This window comes from Eublepharis macularius, chromosome 1 (assembly GCF_028583425.1).
Source record: "Eublepharis macularius isolate TG4126 chromosome 1, MPM_Emac_v1.0, whole genome shotgun sequence".
NCBI classification, from domain to species: Eukaryota; Metazoa; Chordata; class Lepidosauria; order Squamata; family Eublepharidae; genus Eublepharis; species Eublepharis macularius.
The window spans coordinates 171,186,995-171,210,956 of NC_072790.1; the positions used below are offsets into that span (position 1 = coordinate 171,186,995).

General features: G+C 42.2%; 1 protein-coding gene across 1 annotated transcript in view; it reads right to left on the bottom strand.

Moving 5' to 3' along the window:
* Positions 1-23,962, bottom strand: part of BTBD9 (BTB domain containing 9) — a 372,408-nt gene that overhangs the window by 59,087 nt on the left and 289,359 nt on the right. Inside the window, exon 9 of the mRNA XM_054978182.1 lies at positions 5,999-6,106. Within this exon, the coding sequence (XP_054834157.1) occupies positions 5,999-6,106 (108 nt within the window). The remainder of the gene's footprint in view (positions 1-5,998; positions 6,107-23,962) is intronic.

Here is a 23,962-nt window from a genome sequence, read left to right on the forward strand (position 1 = left end):
TCCTTAGAGTGAGCAGAACTCAGTCATTCAGATATTGGTAAACTGAACAGCTTCTGGTTCTCAGGTGTGCCACTACCACTGACATGCACTTGGTAAATATCCTTGGGGCTGTAGCTAGTCCAAGTGGCAGGACCTGGTAATGATATATGACCTCCCCAAATTGAAATCTTAAGAATTTTTCGGGTCTAATATGGGCCGGAACCCCCCATCCTTCTTCTGAACTAAGAAGAACCTGGAGTAAAAGTCAGTTTGGTTTAGTAGTTAAGAGAGTGCGGGACTCTAATCTGGAGAACTGGGTTTGATTTTCCACTCCTCCACTTGAAGCCAGCTGGGTGATCATGGGTCAGTCACAGCTTCTAGGAGCTCTCTCAGCCCCACCCACCTCACAGGGTGTTTGTTGTTGTGGGGATAATAATAACAAACTTTGTAAACCACTCTGAGTGGTTGCTAAGTTGTCCTGAAGGGTGGTATATAAATCAAATGTTGTAGTTGTTGTTGTGTTAAAACCCCAATTTGGGTTCAGATATTGATACTCGTACCACTCCCTTCTCAAGCAACATTGACAGTTCCACCTCCAATCTAGGTAACACCTCTCTAATAGGTTTACAAGGAAGACTCAGACACAAAAAACAGTTAAATTCAATTTTATAACCACTCTTGATAACTTCTAACATCTAAACATCTATGTTGATGGACACCCAAGCTGTATAAAAATGGGTTAGTCTATCACCAAAAGTAATAGGTTTCTCCCACACTAGTCAGAATTGCTTCTGGCTTAAGCACGATTCTTTGCTTCCTGATTGAGAGACACTTTGTCTCAATTTACTAGTAGGCTTACACTTTTGATATTGCCCTTAGCTGGCAGGGGCTGGCTGTTTATGAGGATACTGGTGCTCGTAGGGATGGAATCTGGGGTATTGACCCTTGTATTGCTGTTGTGGCTGCTGCTTATAGAAGGGGTGAGAACTTGATTGTCAAGAGGATGGCAACATTCCAATGGATCTTGTGGTCTGCCAGTCCTTCCATTTTTGAGATAAATATTCATTGGTAGAGAATAATGTCTCTCCTTCGAATAGTAAATTTTCTACTGTGTTTCTTGTTTCAAAAGGTAAAACTATAAAACGGAGCCATGCATGTCTCTGGAGCACTATTGCAGAAGATGGAGCCCTAGTGGAAGAGTCAGCTACATGCCTTCTGGCATTTATCTAATGTTTGGACAGTCTGATTGCCTCCTTTTGAATCACCTTGAGTACGACCTTCTGGTCCTCTCACAGATGCTCAATATATGCTGTCATCTTGTTCCAGAGGAAGACCTGATAAGCCTCCATAATAGCAGCATAGTTAGTGATTTTGATGTTGAGGGTTGCAGACATATAAACTTTTCAACCCAGGCCATCTACCTTCTTTCCCTCTGTCAGCAAATGCGTGACCTTGTCTGTGTCTCGACTGCATCTCCTCTGTGACTAGCCATGATGGAGGAGCATGGGTGAACAGAAAAGTGGTTCCAGAGGATCTGGAGTGAGCCCTTCTGTTCCCTTGGATCTTGCCCCACTGGGCTCGAGGGTGTATGTTGGTCTGCAAGAGTGGGTGTCACTGATGGCGTTAAAACCATACCATCCAATGGCTCTCTAGATTCAGAGCGTTGTCAGACCTGAACCACAGCTGAAGCCAAAGGGCTTGGAGTGCTTGAACCTTTATGGTGTTGTTGGATCTGGGATGTTGCTGGATCCGAGGGGCTTGATTCCGTGAAGGAGTCAGATCTGATGAGCTTGGTGCACTTGAGGCTGAACAATGGTTTTGGATCTGAGACGCTGCAATCTGATCTGAGTGGCTTGGTGCCTCTGAAGGCACAATGGCCAGTGTTGTCAGATTCAGTTGATTAGCAAGTTCTATGAGAGCAGAGGACTTTGCTGATTTAGCAGATAGGCTAGTCGCAACCAGCAATGTCTGTTCCTATAAAATGGCCTTGAGCCTAGTAGCTCTTTTCACTCTGGCCTTAGTGGTGAAGCTCTGGCAATGTTTGCACAGGCTCATGTTATGCCCCCTCTCAAGCAGACAAGACACAGAGAATGCCCGTCTATTCTTGTCATTTTAGTATTGCACTGAGTGCGTTTCTTAAATAGGGCTTTTTCAGCCATTTTGACTGTTTTTCTTTCTTTTCTTCCAAGGCAAAAAATGAAATCGATGGCGGTAATTGGCGCCATCTCTAATTGGCGGTAAAAGAGGAACTGAGAGTCAGGGGTGTTGCTCCTCCTAGAGAGCAGGGTGTTTAGGTGGGAAACAAGTTGAACATGTGCTCCCCAACTCCCCAAAGTTCTAAAAACAGTTTTCCATGTGGCATGGAGAACTGATGTTCTAGTCCGAAGGACACACTAGCCTTGCCCTCAGGACGTGTACCTAGATGAGAGTGGGATATAAATTATTTTAATAGATTTTTTTGTGTGTAAATGAGCAAATTAAATTATTTGATTTTTCAGCTTTCAGTACCACAGAATTAATTACATGGTTCTTAGAATATCACCCATGGCATGTAATAAATACATAATGCCATCTCTCTCTCTTATGATTTATACGATATACAAGTAGGACAAAATCAATAAACCTGACAGTGGCTAGCCTGAATCACATTGAATGTATGTTTCAAGAAACAATGACTAAATGAACGACTAAATAATAATAATAATCCAGAGCACATACCAATAAATATTAACACACAACCTTAAGATAATGAAACCTAATAATTTTCAATTAACGAAAGGAAAATTCCTAAAGTACATTATGGGAATGGACTTATTTCTGAAAAGGTAAATACAAGATAGAATGTATTCATTTGTCAGGAAGACAGTATTTTTCCATTCAAAAAGTAAAACTGCTTTGTGTATGTATTGGTATCTTCTTGCTAGTTTCTCTTCTAAGGGAATTTAGCTAACTTTTATTAGTTATTGGCACATGTCAAGGTTATAATATCACAGTTGACCATGTATGTTTTCCTACACATAGGATGTGAGTTAACTGAAATTCTCAAATTCTGTGTTTTGGAAAATTTGGTTTACTTTCTTGGAACAGCCTCCAAGAATGCTTGGAAGGCATCAGATTACATGAGATAAAGTTAACTCCTTTGAATCAGAGAAAGCTACAAGCCTTTTCAAAGCTCTCAAATGATGATGTTTTTAACAACATGAAAATATATTACCCGATGCTTTCCCATTCTTTTACTTAAACCAACAAGCTTAACAGTGAAGATAGAAATTTGCAGATATTTTTAAATCTGGATCTACAAATGGAATCAAAATCTCCTTTGTGGCACAGTGCCTTTAGCCAACTTTGCCTGGTTTTCTGGCTTTTCTTTAAAATGCGTAATTTAGCCATACCAATAGATGCTCTGATCATGTCAAGTTAAACTGCAATTCACTTTAGATGGGGACACCTATGTAGAAAGTACAAAATGTGGTAGCAACATTGCTGACTGGCATTATATATGGGAATCGGTTACTTCTTTTATGAGTTTGCCCATCCATTAAGATCATCCATGGAGGCCTCACTCCCCATGTAGCAACCTACCCCCAAAAGTGGGTAGGTTGCTACTAGAGAAAGTGCCTTTTCTTTTGTGAGGCCTCAGCTGTGGAACTCCCCATAGCAATTCTATTGGTGTCAAGACTATTATATTTTCAGTTTTATGAGCCTATCTCCTGCAGTGACCTTTTAAAAACATTTGTCCCTACTAGTAAAACTATTTTTATGTTGATGTTTATTGACTTAAACATTTTGTTGTTTCTGTTGTGGTCACTGGAAGCTCCCTCTTCAGCCAACCTAGGTGTGAGCCCAGGCTATTTACTTATTTGTTTAATTTATAGCCCACCTTTCTTGCTGAGACTCTAGGTGGATATGTTTTAAATAAATTACAAATTCATCTCCTACAATATATAAGATACCTTTAAAGAAAGAGGGTGGGCTGCAAAAAACTGCTTATAGACTTCTGCTCAGCTACCTGGGCCTACCAAAAAGACATTCCTGACAGCACAGAAACAAACATTACATAACACTCACAAATTAATTTTGCTTATGAAGTGCCACTGTAACAGATAAAGCCCCGCTGATACCATCACAGATTATACTATCACAGGATTTGCCATAATTAACATTAGGACCCAATTGGCAATAGAAGAAATAAAGCACACAGAGTGATCTATTTCTTTGATGATATAAAAATGAACATTCAATTTATCTATTACAATGCAATGGCAATAGGAAAAACAAACAGAAATCCACATAGCAATGACACGAAAGTATCTTCTACAATGCAAAGCACAGATTAGAAAAAGCCAATAACTCAGTCCAAGTCCCTAGAAACTCTACGTGTACTTGTATCTGTAACTGAATCGCATAAAGCCACAGACTGAATGTTCAACAGAGAAGCTCAATATGTAAGTAAAACAAGGCATTTCATAACAGAATAAAATAAAATGACTTTAATTTTGCTCGTTTCCTGTTCATAGTGATCTAACCTGGTAGTCATTTAAAAAAATCATTAACAAGCCTGATCCCCACTGAACTTCAGTTTTTTGTTAGCCTTTGATCCATATTACAGACTCTTCACCCACAACATCTTTTAACAAGCACATATTTCTATTGTTTAAGTCTAACAAACCAAAGCAAACTTATCAGAAATGTTTGCCCTTTAAAAAGAACAGAACATGAATAGATTTCATTACTGTCACACTGTGTAAAGAACAACAGAATTTAGTCAGAAAGGAGGCAAATTTCTTGGCCTATATGCAGCATTTAAAATGACAATTGCACAATCACTGCACGTTAATTGGCTTCCATTTAAAGAGGACAGCAACCTTTCTCAGTGAAGATAATACATATACCATTGCTCCTCTCCTCAGCCTTTTAGAAATGAGTAAAAGAGGTTAGAAATAGTCTGCCTCTTCAGACTTTGAGCACTAAATTATTAATTCATGTAAAATACTACATTAAAATACTAAATTGACCAAAGGCAGCATTTGCAGGCACAAACAGGAGTTATATTTTGCTAGCTGTCAATAGCATCTCTGACACACAAACTGAATTCCATTTACTTTTTGTTTGTTTCTCATTATTTTCTTTGCCACTCTCACTAGATCAAAGGGGCTTGTATGAAGTTTGTGTTTGCTATCTTCAGTATGCCTTATTTTTCCTGCTGTGAACTAGCTTGCTGGATCTTCTCAATTACTTTTCATGCTATAAACTAATGCCACAAACAAGGGATTAGATCTTCAATGCAGGATTAGGCACAGAGAGAAGCAACAAGGAAGGCGAATGCTATTACCCAAGCACATACTGAACACCAAAAGAAGCAATATAGAACATCAGCAAAAATACAGCATTTTTGTTTAGATATTCATTTTTCAAGATGGATGCACCATAGGAATCCTCTTTTTAGTTGCTATCCTATCCCTAAGGATGCCTCTACATGTAACAAAAATCAGACTATTTCTGAATTGACCCAACAAAGTGGTTTGCTGATTTGAGAACTTTCAATAATGTATAAACATGGTAAAATGCCAAAATCAGATCTTCAGAATTTGTCCAGAGAGCTTTCCAATCTGCCAATTCTGGGCTGTTTGTGATGTATGAAAATATATTCATTCGTTTGAGCTTTGCTACAGCAACACAGCGAAACTTCCTATTTTCCTTTTTAAACCTACCATAATTTCTATTCTTTTCATCATGGCACATCCTAGTGCCAATGGGTGTGGTTTTTAATTTGATTCGTTTTACCCATTTTTATCTGCTACAGCTAAAGCAATATCCTAAACATTGAAAGCGGTGCCTAACCACCTGCTCCTGACAAGAGAAATTCTTACAATGAATCTTAAGATTACCAACACTTCATTTCATTTGTTACTGTTATAGGTAATTTGTTACCCTACCACTGTTTCTAGCATTTCCCCCCGATTGTTACTCATTTTAGAGACTGAGAGCTGAGATTCATTAATGGGAAAGCTAAACTTACTTGCAGGAAACCTTTGTTCTGTCAGCCACCATGGTCCACTGCTGCTGGTTAGTAGAAACTTCGATATAGTAACTGTAGCTTCTGTCGTCACAATCCCAGAGAAGTAACCTGGATAAGCACAGAGCAGAAGAATTCTGTAGTAATCCCTTAAATAAAATTACGTATAATTTATTTACACTGCTTTCTTTATAGTTTATTCAGATTAACTGCTTGTTTTAGAATATTCTTTTAAAGATCAATAAAAATCCCTGCAGGCATTTACTTCTTTAAAATGTTTCTCTAAAAATCATCTAGGTTTAAAGATACAGGCAGGAACAGTAGCCATACAAGTATACTCTTAAAATATTTCTGAGGCACTCCTGAAAATTTTGCTTCTAAAATTATCCCATTTTAAATTTGATTAGCAACCCATAACATCTTGTCAATTAGACAAATATCCTACAAGATACATCCAAATTATCCTTAATTTATGTAAAAATCAATCCATGTTCTAAATAAGTTCCACTGGTAAGTATAAATGTGATTACATTGCCAAAATGAAGGGCAGTCATCCTCCGTTTGCGTTTCACAGGTCATCCCAGAAAGTACAGCCTGAAGATCACATAAGAAAAATAAAGGGGACTATTTTAAATGGGAGGATGGATAGACAGGTCCTTTTTTTTACGATGTGTACAAATGAGGAGTTCTCATTAAGAGGAAATTAATGACGGTCTATGGAAATATGTCACCAGAAGTAGAAAGAAGTAGAACCTGTAGTGAATGCTAAAGCCTAGTCTCCAGATACAGTAGAATGGAGTGGAAGAGTGCTGAGGTACCAAAATGGATTATACCACTTTAGATTCCAAGTAAAGGGGTACATTTTTCTAAGTTCTACTACATCAATAAATTCCCTGTATGGCAAAAGTGATGTGAAAGGCTAGGGCTAGGTTAGAACCTTTCCCCTTAATATACTATTGCAGAGTTTTTAAACTAGAGACTATTAAAAATATGGACTTCTACCACAACCTACAATCTGAAGTGGTATAGCCCATTCTGTCTCCTCAATATTTAACAACCTAATTTTTCTATAAACTTAAGTCCAGGCCTAAGACAGTCAAGAGGGATGGAATGCACAACCTTCTCCACCGATTTCCATAAAGATGTGAGTTCTCCTGTGCATCTCCTCAATATGGGATTCCTAATCAGTGTGCATTACCTTAGAAAGTGTATTAAATATATGACTACAGTAGTTGCCCTTGCTGTTTCTCAGTCTCACTGTGGATTTTTCATTGGGACCAATGAAGTGAGTGTGTGTATGTGTGGGATGAAGGAGTGTTTTTAAACTGATTAGATGTGATTTTGCTTGTCTTACACAAATGCTTTGGCTTGCTGTGCACTATTGATTGGCAGGAGTTCAGTTTATAACAACAAATTGCTCTCTTTTGATACAAAATTCAATAACAAATGTTTCTAAAAAAGCCTTGCCTTTTCTACTGGAGCTAGAAGTGACTGGAAGCACAGCCAGAATACCGCATTACTTTGCTTTAAAAATAATTGCTCTCTCATCAGTCTAGATGGAAAGTTTTTAAATTGCAGCGTTCTAATTGGAAGCCTGCATTATGTATGTTATGGCAAGCTCCATTGTGCTGATTGTGATTTTTAACTTCTGTTCTTTTCCTTAAGGGTTTAATTTACTACCAGGTCCAGAGTAAAACGCCTACATCTTGTCCTTATTCACTAAAATGGCTCTTATGAAACAACAGAGTACAATTACCCCATGTTGCTTCAGCTTTGAATTGCTGTTTGTGGAAGGCCTAGCCTCATTATTATGGCTATTACAATGATTTTCATATTTGGTCTATCTCTTGGTAAAAATAGCTAGTGTATTAATTATGATACACATACATTTATTGTGATGGAATTGGATGATTTCTATGAAATCCCTAGGAACTGCTTTACAAGTATTTAATTGTGCAACCAATTTCCCCATTTATTATGCTGAGATTTGAACTCTTAAACATGGGAAGCAACACAAAATTTTCCAAAAGATTTTTAAAAATCCAGAAATAAGATTACAGTGGCCACCTGACACCCACTAATCAGATCTTCTCTGAAATCTTACAAGCAAGCATATCAGCCTTACCATTACCAAGTAGGTTATACATGTCTGCAAGCATGTCACCAATGAAAAGAAGAAATATCTGTGTTCCTACATTCAAATTTAAATACAACTTGTCAAAGTAAGTATGTGGGGGGCGGAGGGGGGGTGTACAAATCAACCGGCCAACATGGCTCTTTTACAAGAAAAAATAAGTTTTATATTATTAATTTCCTTCTCCACAGTAAAACCATTTGGCTTGCTTTCAATTGCTGAAAAATGTTGTTCCAGCAAAAATGATTTCATTCTTCAACAGCAGTCAGTGTGGTTGCTCTTTTTAAATACTGAAGAGGCGAGTTTGAGCTACCTACAAGCTAAAAGTAGACCCCCAATAGCTTTTGGGAATACGTCCACTAACACAAAACCTAATAGACTTTAATTATTTATTTGTTATAAATAAAGGTATGCAACTCATAACTCAAAAATAATAACAATCCTCTCACAAAGTTTTGCTTTCCTCATTGCTGAATCCCTGGAAACTGACTGGGGTTATTAGATGCTGGACAAACAAGATTTACAAAGCCTGTTTCAGTGCCCTCTACTTAATCCCAGCTGTTAATAATATTAGTAAGTAATAATTTCAGAAGCTAAAATAAAAGGCTTCTGAATGATGACTTTTAGTTCTCATTAGCGCTGACTTTCTGCAAATTAAAAATTTAGAGCTGATTCAGTCAGAATTCCCAAAGGCCTCATTCCACACTTGGTCAGAAGAAATACTCTGATGTCTGAAATTTTGCTCTCTTACTCACTCTCTGTTTCCGTAGCTGCAAAGGTCTTTCAGTAGCTCTGTAGTTAATTTGCTTATTAAAAAATCCATCAAATTAAAGGCAGATTCTTAGGTATGCAATGAGTGCAAACACTATATACAGCAATATAACATTTTCAAATTCTATTATTTTGAAAGGGTAGAGGTAGGGACAAAGGCAGAAACATATGTAAATTTTAAAGGAATCTGATGTTTTCCAACAGAATCCCTTTTCTCACTGGGGACTCTTCAGTTTCTTCAATTCAAATTTTCAAAGCTAAATATGATGGGTGTTAACATTCAAATACTTTCAGTGGCACACCATTAGCTAATATCATTTTGAATATCTTAAATAAAACGAAACTGGTGAGGCTATGTGGATGTGACAGATTACACTTTTTAAAAGCCTGGAAGTGCTGTACAAACAGCTGAAGGGCTGTTAAGGGTTAATCTCTCACAGACACAGACAGCTTTGAGTGACAGGCTACTCCATGGAATCTCATTGGGTAGCATGAGCTGGAAAGGGGTTTTTTTTTCAGCCCTAGCTGAGAGGAATCGAGTGTGAACAGTTGGGAGACAGAGTTTTAGCTGAAAGTAGTTTAACACCAACAGGAGAACTGGGGAAAAGCTGACAAGGTAGTCTGGGAAGTAGAGGCAGACACTCATTTGGGCCAAAGAAAGGGGATAGATCTTCTAAGGAGAGGATTCTTTCCCTATCAAGTAAAATAGGGAGGTAGGAGAGTGAAGAGATCCCTGTTCGGGTGTGGTTGGAAACTGCTATTTAGAGACTTTAAGTTTCAATCAAAAACTGAAAGAAAGTGCTAGTGTTTGAAGAGAAGAGGTTTGAGGTGCTAGAAAGTGGGCCATGCTTAAACCCCAATGAGAAAGAGAATCCTAAAAGAAAGTGTATTAGAGTGTTGGGGAAAACATGGGAATAAAAGCTTCTAAACATAATTTAAGTATCTATGAAGAGCGTAAAGTATATGCATGTACTGATTTTACCTCAGAGATTTCTATGTTGAACTGCCTCAAAAATTTTCAACCCCTGATTTCACCTGACCCTTCCCCTCTAAAATAAATAAAATTTTTAAAATGCCTCTGGTGCCATTTTTGCTGTTTGAGGACAAAGGAGAGGAGAGAAAATCATAGTGAACATAAATGTAACTCTGCAAAGAACTGAGTGAATCTCTTTGAACTACTACCATGGAACATTAATCTGTCACCAACACAGTGCTGTGCTTGGTGCTGTATGTTATGCTTCAGATAGTCTTAAATTGCCTGTATATATGACTCTGAATGAGAATTTTTCAGGTGTAGTAAAGGGAAGTGATACAGGAGATTAAAAGCCTCCAAATAAGAGGCAAATAATTCTTTTTTGTACAACCAAAAGATGCATTTCAGTACCTCACAAAGATACTATCTGAAGCAGCAAAAAGAGAAAAAAAAGTTGCATAGAATGGGTTTTGCATGCACTGCCATTTCAGATCACCACAAAGAGTCTCCCAGGTGCTTACATGAATATTCACTAGTTCATGCTGGGCACAAGGGCCACATTCCATGCCACAGACACTAATCTTTCAAATGTATTCCAAGCAGGCTACCATGGTAAATGTCTACTGAAAAGCTAGGTTGCACTGTGATGGATACGGTAAGGCTGGAAAGGAATTGTCTGAGCAAAGAAAGCAGAATTGTATACATCAAGAGAAATTACTTTTAGGGCAATTCTGCTTCTGCTAAGCAGGCTCCCTTTATTAGACAAAAATGTTAAATTAGCTTTTGTTAGTCCAACTTGTCCTGTGGGCTGTAGAAAGAAATACTGAGCAAACTCAGTTCATACAATTTGCTGCCTGCAATATCTAAAATATTAAACATTAGCCTCAGTAGCATCAACCTTGCTGAAAATCCATTAACTGAAATAGGTAGCATTCAGTGTAATAATGATAAGACCACCTGATATTCTTGGAAAGAATCTCAAAAATTGTAAGGGAGAACATGTATCCATTAACAGGTGGGGAAAGGGCCTCTGCCTTAAAAATGGGGACTTGATTAAGAACTCCAAGATTAAACTGCTGAAGACAGAATTTTATATGTGTATGTGAACATGTGTGCAAGAGAGATGAGAATGGGGATACTATATTCTTAGTGCTCTTTGTTAGTTTAAAATGTGTAATTGTATTCTTTTAATACACCACAAAGCTTCTTTTGCCTTATCAAAGCACCAACAAATGCTACACATTTCATTGTATTCTTGCATTCCACTTTGAGGTCTACTAACAATTATTGGTCTAATTACTGTGAAGTATTTATGGGAGGAGGGGCAGCTGTCTCTTAACAACCTGAGGAAATACTCTGGAATGATGTCATTCCAAAATCCGTAGAGCAGGCACACGACACACAATGATCTGACGTACCGTGTGATTCATCAACACAAATTATATACTTGTTGGGTGTCTTTGTAAATAGTCAGAAAAATCTATAAAGTTCATTGAGGTCTTCTGTGCAGGCACACATGGGACTGCACTTGTGCAGGCCTACCTGCCGGAGGATTTGTAACTAATTTTTTCCACCAGAGGGCACTTGACGCCTCCCAGAGCGCAGATGCAGCTGTTTTCCCACCAAAAAAAACTATACCCAGGAGGTGTGGTGTCCTTTGCTCTCAGCTCCTCTTGCTGCCACACTCCTCAACATGAAGAGCACCGGCGGGGAAGGAGAGAGGGTATGTGTACCTGCACAGAAGACCTCAATGAACAACAGTTACAGGTAAGTGCAACCCTGTTTTCATTGTTGATCTTCTGTGCATTCCCACATGGGAATTTAACAAGCTTCTCACCTGGGTGGTGGAATCCACTCTTAAGAGAAAAACAGATTGCAGGATAGCTGTGCCCACTGTTGTCTCACGTATATCAATGATCCAGGGTGTAATGCCTCATGAAAGTGTCCACCGACGACCAGGTCGCTGCCATACAAATATCCAGCAGTGGGACTCCTCTTAGGAATACCATCAATGTCGCCTGCAACCTCGTGGAATGCGCACGTACGCCCAAAGGACAAGGTAAGTTAGCATTCCTATAGCATAACTTAATAGTTTGCACAACCCGCTGTGCAATGGTTTGAGCACTCATTCTCTTCCCTTTTTTTGAGCCTGCGTAACAAATGAACAGTTGATTATCGGTTCTAAAGGTCTTAGTACAGTCTAGATAAACAAGTATAGCCCTCCTAACATCCAGGGTGTGGAGCGCTCTTTCTGCCTTGTCCACCAGGTTAGGAAAAAATACTGGAACGTGACACCACTTTAGGCAAGAACTCTAGGTCTCAGAACCACCTTCTCATTATGTATTTTAAGAAAGGGTTGATCTGTCGACAGAGCTGCTAACTCACTAACCCTCCTAGCTGATGTTATTGCAGTCAACATCACCACCTTCATGGAGAGCTCCCTGAGGTGGCAGGTCGCCAAAGTTTCAAATGGGCGTGATAGCAATTTGGATAACACTAGTTGCTGTGACCATTGTGGAACTATCTTCCCCATTGGGGGGAAAAGATTCAATAAACCTTTCATGAACAGTTTTGAGGTGTAGTGAGAAAACATAGTCTTATCAATCAGGGTATGAAAGGCCGATATCACTGCTAAATATACCTTTATTGACGACACAGAAAGTCCTGTATTTTTCTGATCGAACAAGAATTCTAATATTTGAGCCAGGGGACAGGTGAAAGGATCAACTCTTTTCTGTGTTGCCCAAGCTGTAAATTTTTCCCACGTAATCATAAGATTTTCTGGTTGACAGTCTTTTGGCATCTTTTGGTTATTTTGGCTTTTGGCAAAATAACCTCTGCCACTCTGGACGACAAACGTCCTTCTGTCTCAGTAAACAAGCTGTCAGTTTGAGTTTATTTAAAGCATGGTGATGCACCCCTTGACACAAAATCAAGTCTTGGTCCTTAGGCAGGTGCCAGAACGTTTGGTTCATCATCTGGTATAACCGGTGGAACCAGGCTTGCCTGGGCCAAAAGGGTGTCACAATTATGGTTGTCGTCCCCTCTGCCTGTGTTTTGCTCACCATCCTCAAAATCAGTGGAATGGGGGGAAACACGTAAAAAAACCTCCCAGACCATGTAATCTGAAAAGCGTCCCCTAATGAATCTGGTTCCGAGCCGCCTCTAGAACAGAACAGAGGGGCCTTCCTGTTTATCTTGGTGGCAAATAAGTCTATGTCCAGTGAGCTCCATTCTGCGAATACTGGTCTGATATAGTGGTTTCTGATGGACCACTCGTGTGTGTTTGAGCCAATCCTGCTTAGTCTGTCTGCGAGAATATTTTCTTCAGCTAGGATGCGTACTGCTTGGATGTATACGCCATGTTCTATGGCCCACTCCCATAAGGTAACCACTTCTAGACACAAGTGGCAGGATGTTGTTCCCCCTTGTTTGTTCACGTAGAACATAGCTGTGTTGTTGTCAGTACTTGCACACTTTTGCCCCTACTGTATCTGAGAAGGACATTAAGGCAAAACATATCGCTTGTAACTCTAGAATGTTAATGTGTAGGGAGAGCTCTTCCTGGGACTATGTACCATGGGCTGTAAGATTCCCACAGTATTCTCCCCACCCTGCAGTGGATGCATCCGTGGTAATGGTTACGTCTGTGTGGGGTGAGCTAAAGGATATACCTTGCATCAGATTATCATCCACCAACCACCAATTCAAACTCCTAAGAACTGGTCTAGGAGTACTAAACTTCTTCTCCTGACTGTGTATTGAAGCCCAGTAAACAGATATAAACCAGAGCTGGATCTCTCTCATGCGCAGTCTGGCCAGAGGCGTTACTGCTGTGGTAGAAGCCATAAGGCCTAGTAATGTCTGGATCTGTCTAGCAGACTGAAATCTCTGCTTCATGAACATCCTAATCATACCCTTAAGTTTCAAAGGCCTTTCAGTGGGTAGGAATGCTTTATTCAATGAAGTATCAAGAACTGCACCGATGAATTGTATCTGTCTGGATGGTACTACGCTAGACTTCTTGTGGTTAACAATTAGTCCCAGATCCGCACAGGTATTTAGTGTTAAGGTCACCTGCCTATTCAGGTCATCTTCCAACATTGCCAAAATTAACCAATCATCCAGATTCGGAGAGATTCAGCTACCCAACGTTCTAAGGTGGACAACTACCACCACTATACATTTAGTAAAGACCCTAGGGGCCATGGAAAGCCCAAAGGGAAGTACATGGAATTGATATATCTTATCCGCACATACAAATCTCAAGTGCCTCCTGTGGGAGGGGTGGACAGCTACATGAAAATACACGTCCTTTAGGTCAATCACTGTAAACCAAACATTGGGGGGCAGTAGGGCCATCTCTACACTCAGGGTGGTCATTCTGAATTTTTGTACTACTATGAACTCATTCAATTGTCTCAGATCTAAAATGGGTCTGAAACTCCCATCCTTCTTCTCCACTAGGAAGAAGTCTGAATAGAAGCATAATCACTCCTGCTTAGTGAACACCTGCTGCACTGCCCCTTTTTTTTATAAGGGCCTCTAGCTCAGCTAATAACTCAGGTTAGGGGTCATAAGGTGACTTACCAGGAAGATGCAGACACAGTAAATAAGATCAAAAAGAGTCCAGTAGCACCTTTAAGACTAACCAACTTTATTGTAGCATAAGCTTTCGAGAATCACAGTTCTCTTTTGTCAGATGCATGGAGGGCAAGAAGAAACTGGTCAGATATATAGGTGGAGAGGGGAGGGAGGAGTAGATGCAAACAGTAGCTTCTGATATGGAGATCAGTTTGCTTCTGTTAAGGAAGTCAGTAACTTCTGATAATGAAATAACCATTCATAGTCTCTATTCAATCCCGGCCTGACTGAATCAAATTTACATATGAATTCCAATTCAGCAGCTTCCCATTGGATTTTGTTTTTGAAAAGTTTCTGTTGAACTACAGTGACCTTTAAGTCCTTGATGGAATGTCCTGGTAGATTGAAGTGTTCTCCCACTGGTTTCTGGATGTTGCCATTGTCAGGGCTTGCCGCAGCTGCCGCTGGGTGTGGCGCTGGGCGGTCTGCTCATGACATCACAGGGGGGCCAGGGATACTGCAGGACCCTGCTCTGTGGAAGGAGGAGCAGTATACATCACCCTGACTCCCTCTCAATCCACTCGCTGGCCTGCTCAACCTGGCCTGCTCACCCCCTGCATCTTCCACCATCTCTTCTTCCCAGTACTCTCCTTCAAGCCTCCACTCTCCTTCTTGCCTTTTCCTTGGCTTCCCTCCACTCCAACTCTGCTCCATCACTCCTCCTCAAACCCACCACCTCAGGGCTCTTCCCAGCCAGCTTTTATAGGGCTTCCTTCTACTGTCCCACCCCTCTTCCAGCCTGGTCTTGGGTTGTACCAAGCAGTTGCAGCTGGGGTAGCTGATCTGGCTCCACTGACCAGCGCCAGCTGTGCCTTGTTCTCTGGCTGCCCAGCCTCCCTGCCTTGGCTGATTGCTGAAGGCATGTCCAGCTGCAGTCCCCTGGCTAGCAGCCCGGCCTCCCTGGTTGGGTTGATGGCTGAAGGTGGGTCCAGCTGCGGCTCCTTGGCTGGTTGCCCAGGGCTTCCTGCAGAGTGCCTCCAATACCCCCACCTGGAGTGGCTTGGCTTTTGGCAACTCCTGGGCCAGGCTACTATTTTCTAGCTGGGGCGTGGCTTTGGGCTGTTGGGGCTGCTGCTTCTCCTCCTCAGGTAAGGGCTTTGGGTGGGTGACTGCTGGGCCCCTAATCCCTCTGCCCTTGCTCCCTTCTGCCTTGCTTAGCCCCCTTTCCTTCCCCAGGGGAGTGGGACTAGCTGGCCTCCCTCTGCCTCCCCCTGCCGTCTGAGGCCCTGGGCCTTTGCCCTTTCCCACTGGCACAGGCAGGTTCTGGCTCCGTTTGCCCGTGAGAGGGGTTGATCTGCTGTCCCCCGGCTGCCCCCTCTGCTTGCCAGTCAGGCCGGTTGACCTGCTGTCCACTGGCTGACCGGTTGACCTGCTGTCTGCTGGCTGCCCCCTCTGTTTGCCCGTCAGCCCGGTTGACCTGCTGTTCCCTCTTGTCAAGTCTGGGGGCTGGGGCTCCGACCCCGGACAGCCATTTTATAACCATACTTAATGATATCAAGAACTCAAACATCAGTGGTGATAAGGGACCAAGCTGCATGATAGGCACCGAGCCAGTCCCTAAAAACTGGCTCAATGTCCCAGCCTAGTCAGAATTGTTTTGAACATTCTGTTGTTGATCCTTGCCAGACTGGGATTGAGAGCTCGGCCTAGTCCTGTAAGTATGCTTCCTCTTAGGGGGATGCCCTTGGCTCGCTTGATATGAGCGGTTTTGAGGATACACATAGGTCTGATAAGGTTGGTACCTATATGTGTGGGAAACTAGCAAGTGTTTTCATTTCAGTCATGAAAGAGTTAAACTGCGTTACCTACTTAATTAGTAAACTTACTTTGAATGTAACCATTAGAGCTTCAAGTAAGATTCCCGCCATAGAAAGGGGAGTCATTAAGCATAATTAAGTAGGATTAGGATTTTCTATTGGGCAGTTTGTCTATTGGGGGCAATTAATTGATGCTATGTACTGAAATTTTATTGCTCTTTGTTCACTTTGTCTTCTAGTCTTCTCTAAGTTACTTTTCTAGCAAGATGTAGCCAGCTTAGCAATTTATTATTTTCTCCAAATATAACCCTATTTTTATCCTTTAGTAAAGTAATTTTACAGAGCTACACTGAAGTGTGAGTCTATTCTCATTACTTCCAACGCGCAATCTTTGCACAAACTCTGCTATATTTTCCTACAATATGACCTGCCCTTATAGTAATGCTGGTGCCTATATTGTGGTTTCCCAGAGCTCTGTTGCATTGGTGGGAAAACACTGTATGACCTGGCAGTCAATCTATCCTTTCTTTTTTGTGAAAGGTAGTCATCAGTCTTTTCTGAAAAGAGAGATTTGTCCTCAAAAGGGAGATCTTCCACCTTGTTTCTGGTGTTGATCGGTAGGGCTGTAGATCACAGCCAGGCATGCCTTCAAAGGACAATCACCGAGGTCAGGGCTCTGGTTGCGGAGTCGGACGTGTTCCTGCCCATGTTCATCTGGTGCCTTGCTAGGCACAAGGCCTCTTTCAGGATGACTTTTGTCAATGGTTTTTGTTCTTCTGGAAGTTTATCATGGAAAGCAGTAGCTTTCCGCCATAAGAATATTTGATAGGCAGCCATCATAGCAGCGTTGTTGAAGATCTTTATGCCCAATGCCGCAGATGCATATATCTTTCTCCCAACAGTATCCAACTTCTTTCCCTCCTTGTTTGAGGGTGCAGAATGTGACCCCTGATGTTGGTGAGACTGCATCTCCTTGGTCATGAGAGATGAAGGAGGGGGGTGGATCAAGAGGAAAGGGCACGAGTTGTCTCGGGTTTTGTTGATGGTAGGTTGGAAGCTGGTTCCTCGCAGAGTTCATGAGGTCCATGAAGCCCTCTATGACCGGGAAGGTCACATTAGCTGCAGACTCCAAGTATAGGTGTCACAGGATTTTATCCTTGGGTTTGGGGGTCCAAGGATGTGATGTCAATCTCCAACGCTTTGGCCATCCTCTGGAGCAATTTGGTATAAGACCAGAAGTCTTCTGCAGGAGAATTCTCATCAGGTTCTCCCAGTGCCTCATCAGGAGATGGATCCGATGGACCCCCAGGGCCAGCTCTCCTCCAGAGGGGTAAGGCTCCAGGTTCCGAAGTTGATAGGTCATTGCAGACTCTGGAACAGAGTGAGACCTTGTGTGCTCATAAAAAGACCCGTATGAGATCACTGACTCTGTGTGAAAAAGGTTCCCCGATGTCTGTATCAAGGTAGTACCTCAAGGAGTGCCTACTCAAGTAGCTTCGTTCCGAATGAGCATGATGGTTCCTCCTCCTAAATGATCCCTCTCTCAAGCTCTCGCCCTCTTCCACAAAAGATGTAACAGAGGATGATCTGGACCTTGGCAAGGGATTCCTCACTGGTTCCATATCTCTGGATCCGATGAGAGTCAGTTTGGCATTGGCTTGGTCTTGCTCAGATGCTTGCCAGAGCAATGCTTAGTCTTATCCCATTTTTTTCTTGGTGGTTCCGACAGGGTCAGATCTGATGCTGGAGTGGGTGTTGAAGGCACTAGTCAAGCTGAGTCAGTCGATTTTGAATGCTAAGTCTAAGGCATCAGTTGTTCTGAGTCAGTGGGCGACCTTGGTTCCAAATACCGCTTACAGCTCCGAACAGAGTTGGACGGGCTCAACGGTTCTCGCGAAGGCCTTCAGATTCGAGGTAGTGTTGGTTTCGACTGTGAGGTTTAAGGCGGCGGGTTCCAGTTCAGAGCTGACTGAACCGCGGTGCTCTCGGCCGGGGCTGACCACGAGATTAGGCTTCAGGCTCTCCATGGTCATGGCCTTTTTCCAAAGGCTACTTTCAAGTGGGAGGATCTCTCTGTCCTCGCTTTTGGGGTGAAAGCCTGACAGATCATATAAGCTTGGGCATTGTGTTCCTCGCCCAGACAAAGGAGGCAGAGAGAATGCTCATCCATTTTTGCCATCTTAGTGTTGCATTTTGAGCAACACTTGAAAGGGGATTTATCAGCCATGGCTATTCCAAACAACTCTGTTTTTTCTCTTCTAGGGAAAGGAAGAAGGGAAAGAACTCACAAACCACTCCAGCTACTGAACCTCTCATGGTGGCGGCAAAGGAGGAATTGAAGGCAAAGGGCGCCGCACCTCCCGGGTATAGGCTGTTTCAGAGGAAAAATAGCTACATCTGCACTCTGGGAGGCGTCGAGCACCCTCTAGTGGAAAAAATTAGCTACAAATCCTCCGGTTGGTAGGCCTGCGCAAGCGCAGTCCCATGTGGGAATGCACAGAAGACCGACAATGTACATTATTTAATGTTTGTAATTTGTAATGTTAATTCAATCCAGCATATAAAAATAACCAGGTTACCTTTATTTACCCACTATTATATATTTTACCGCTAAGATCTAAATGTAGGGCATGAAAAAAGAGAAAGATAACTGGTCATACTGTTATTTTGCACTTCTAAAATTATTATTTTCTCTATAACTGACCACTCTTTTGTTGAGTTTTTTACTCCAATCTTAGATCCAAGAAACTAAGAGCAGCGTAGATAGGTTCATTTTTATCATCGTAACTACTCTGCTATGTGAATTACTTGTCCAGAATCACCCAACAAACTTCCTGGCTGAGTAGAAAACAGAAGTAGCTACTGTATCCAAGGGACTTTCTTTCAAAGTGTAAGTCAATTCATTTAGCTATACTGTTTCCCCAAAATTCTTATTGTTCAGCAAATACATGTTAAACTCAGAATGCAAATTTAGTGAATACCTTAGCACATAACATTTCTCAATGTCAAAAGCTTTCAAATATATGTGCGTGTATAAAAATTAAAAGGAGACAAGGATGTCACATTTGCAGTAAATCTTACATAAAAGGTTGCTTTACAGAAGTGTTTAACCTTCTCTGTAGTTTTATAATATATTTGTATTTCATCCACAGTTTTCTGAACATACAATTTATATTCTTTAATAACAGCTCCATAGTTTGAGATAAGATTTTAATGGGATTTTTTAAAATAACCACGAACAAGATACAATGCCATACACACATAAAAAGTCAGTTACTTGGATTCCTCAGAGAAACAAATAAGGTTGTTAAAATGCAATTAGAAAATCTGTGAGAATCATGAAAATTTACAGTAAATTTACTAAATAAAATACTTAGGGTGGGGTGGGGTGAGGGAGAGAAAATTTATTTAAAAGAACTTACAATGAAGGTAACTTGATAAAACTTTAATAGAGTATACAGATAAGCCTATTATGAATGTAAGTGCTGGTACTGACCAATGGCATCATCAGTGCATACCACAAGTTGGGAGGTACTGACTTGATGACACAGATGGGATCTAGGATATGCAATCCATAATAAATGGCGAAGCAGCCAGAATTGCACTACATATAGAAAGCAGAGTTCTCAAGATGTCATTTAAGTATGGATACACAGGAACATCTAGAAATTCTAGGCAGGCTGTGGTTTGCATAGTGCTGATGAGGCGCTTCTGCTCTCACTGGTTGATTCCTAAGTGGGATCTCTATACAATTCTCAAGCTCAAATGATGCTTTTAGACACTGGTGTAAGCCAATGATATCAGCACGCATTTGTACTCAAGGACTCTCAATGGGCCTGGAACAGTACCAAAAGCACTATAATAATCCTATTGGGCCCCTACTACAGAGAAAAATGAGATCTGTCCTGGGGTATGTTTTTATCTGTGGAATTGTGTCATCTACCGTTACATAGTGGGAATGGCCTGTATTCTGTAGTGGTTAGAGTGTGGGATGAGGATCTGAGCAAATCAAGTTCAAATCCCCCCCTCTGCTATGTACACTTGCTGGGTTACTCACGCACTCTCAGTCCAATCTACCTCAAATGGTTGTTGAAGGGATAAAACAGAGCATAGGAGACTTATGGAAGCCACCTTGGGTCCACATTGGAGAGAAAGGTGAGGTATAAACATACAAAAAAGCAAACAAACAACATAAAATTGTTACTACTTCTGCACTTGAACTGGTGAATAAGTGGTAACCTGAGGAATGTAGCGACTGGAAACAGGGGTTATATCTGTAACTAGCAACAAAACTCGTTGTGGGGAAAAATACAATGGGCTCTAGAAAGGGGAGGGCAGGCAGGAAGGCATTTGCTCCTCATCCATCATCGATTCCAGCTGGTGAAGGAGGGGGGGGCATTGTTATCTGCTCCACGCCTGATCTGCCTGGTGTCAGCCATGTGAAGGGGTGGTGGGCTTTGCTACCTACTCCATGCCTGATGCATGCCAGGTAAAGGGGAGGCATTGCCTCCTGTTCTGCGCCTGACTACGGCTGGCATTGACACCTGCTCTGAGCCTGATCCCAGGTGGGTGAAGCGGGGTGGGCATTGCCACCTGCTCCGCTCCTAATACCAGCTTGGGTTAAGACGGAGGGGGCATTGTCACCTGTTCCACTCCTGATCCCAGTCCAGTGAAGGAGGGTGGGCATTGCCATCTGATTTGCTCCTGATCCCAGCTGGGTTAAAGTGGGGGTGGGCACTGCTATCTGTTCTGCTCCTAATACCTATTGGGTTAAAACAGTGGGTGGGCAAAGCCACTTGCTCTGTATCTGATCCCAGCAGGGTGAAGGGGGGTGGGTATTGCCCAGTGCTCCACTCCTAACACCAGCTGGGTTAAGGTCAGGGGTGGCATTGACACCTGCTCTGCTCCTAATAACAGATGTGTTAAGGTGGGAAGGGAAATTACACCTGCTCCGCTTCTATTATCAGCTGGGTTAAGGCGGGGGTGTGCATTGCCACCTGCTACACTACTGATCCCAGCCGGGTAAAGGGGAGCGGGCATTGCCATCTGATCTGCCCCTGATCCCAGCTGGGTTAAGGTGGGTGCAGGCATTGCCATCTGCTGTGCTAATACCTATTGGGTTAAGGAAGTGGATAGGCAAAGCCTCCTGCTCTGCTTCTGATCCCAGCTGGGTGAGGGGGGTGGGTGGGCATTGCCAAGTGCTCCGCTCCTAATAGCAGTTGGGTTAAGGTCAGGGGTGACATCGCCACCTGCTCTACTCCTAATTCCAGCTGGGTTAAGGTGTGTGGTGGGCATTGCCATCTGTTCCACTCCTAATACCAGATAGATTAAAGCAGGGGGAGGGCATTGCCACCTGCTCCGCTCCTAGTACCAGCTGTGTTAAGGTGGAGGATGGGCATTGCTATCTGCTCTGCTCCTAATACCAGCAGGGTTAAGGTGGGAGGTGGGCATTGCCACCTGTTCCACTCCTAATACCAACTGGGTTAAAGGAGGGCATTGCCACCTGCTCCGCTGCTGATACCAGCTGGGTTAAGGTGGGGGTTAGGCATTGCCACCTGCTCTGCTCCAAATACCAACTGGGTTAAGGTGGAGGTGGGCATTGCTACCTGCTCTGCTCTTAATACCAACTGGGTTAAGGCAAGGAGAGGGCATTGCCACCTGCTCTGCTGCTGATACCAGCTGTGTTAAGGTGGAGGTGGGCATTGCCACCTTTTCTGCTCCTAATATCAGCTGGGTGAAGGCGGGAGGTGGGCATTGCTATCTGCTCCCATCCCGCTCCTGGCCTGGGATTCCCACCATGGCACATTTTCTGGAGGAACATGATGCCTTGCCTAGGCTTCCCTCCATGGCACCACCCTCTGGTGGTGCACCAGGGTATAAAGTGAGTTGTCTGAAATATGCTTACTCTATTATATAATAAGATGGTTTCTTTAATTTGAAATGCCCTCTCCACAATGAATCATTTGGTGCTGAACCTCTTAATTGTTAGGAGTTGGAGGTAACTTTATTTGTCCAGGCATTTGGTTATGTGGTATTTTTATCTTGTGTCTAGGGGTGTGCACCCAAAAAAGATCTGGGTTTCAGAAAAACCCGAAATCCGAAGCAGCATGCCGCTTCGGATTCGTGTTTCTAAGTTGCTTCAGTATGCTCCGTAAAGATTCAGAGCATACTGAAGTGACGGGGGAGGGGTGAAAGGGGAGGCCTGGCCCACCCCCACCCTTTAACCCCATCCCCCACCCCACTTACCTGGTCAAGCGGAAGGCTGGAGGCAACGCTGCACTGGCCAGCTGGCTGGTAGAGAGGGCCGCTGCCAGAGGCCAGTGGGAAGACGGGAGGGCTGCCTCCTCCAGCATGGTGCCAGGTAAGTGGAGGTGGGGGGTAAGGGTGGGAATGGGTAAGTTTAAAGGGCCCTGTCACTTGTGAAACGGCCCTTTAAACTTAACCCCCGGGCCCCCAAAGCTTCCCAAAGCATTACCAATGCTTCCCAATGCTTCGGGAAGCTTTGATTTGATATTTCTGAACCTTTCCGAATTGGGCTTTCCGAATCGGGCCGGAATAGGATATTTTACCCGAATCGGATACCCGAAGCGCATACCCCTACTTGTGTCCTTGCTGATGTTTTATTGCTGTTTTGACATAGATTTTTACTGACTTTATTTATTGTCTGCTTTGAACTCAAAAACTCAAAGCTACTTTATTTACTTTTGATATTCTGCTTTTTATTGTTATTTATTGTATTTTCAGTGTGGTTGCTTTTTTAATGTTCTGAGCCAATTCAAGCAGTTTTCATAGAGAGATGGGCCATCAAATGTTTTAAATAACTAATACATTTTTCAAATTGAAGAAAAAGAACATAAGCTTTGAAACGTAAGTAGCTGGATTCAAATTTCTAACAACTCATGGGCAATTCATTAACTTTCATCCCTGGTATATGTTGTAAGGATGAACTAAATAAATAAAGCATTTTGCAACTGAAGTGTAGGATAAAATAGAAATATTTTAAAAGATATGTATGTATGTATGTATATATGTATGTACATATGTCTAAGGATTGTCTGAGAAGGTTTTTTTCATTTTAAACTGATTTTACCTGCAGGTAGGACAGATTTATATTATACATTTCAGAAATAAAAAGGAACACAAGTAAAGCCTTCAGTGAAAAGTTGAAGCTCGCTGTCACTAGGACCTCCCTATCTCATTAGTGAGGGAGAAGGGAAGCAATTCTACTTGTGAGTCATAAATGTCTGCATGTTCAGACCCACTCCTGCTAACTCCTGTGTATATGCTAAGATTTGCAGTTTCATCTCTGCTGCAGATGCACTGTAAATTCCAGCAACTCTCACTCTGCTTTTTATCTTGTCACGTACAACATAACAACAGTTCCTAGAAACACAAATGTAACGGCACAGCTTTCCTTGCAAGAGACTGACAAGAGTGTACATTTTCTTTCTCTCATTTATGAACATTTCATTTCATATCTTCATTGCTTGGATGCCAATGCATAAAGGGCAGGGATTGAGAAAAACACATATAAATACGAGTGTTGGGATTTGGCCTGCAGGAGGCAGTAGACTACTGTGACCTCTTTATACAACACTTTGCCGATAAAAAATCTCACATCTATTTGACTTGGACACCAATGTAGCTGAAGGACTGCTTATTATCTATGAGCCCACCTGACCACTGTG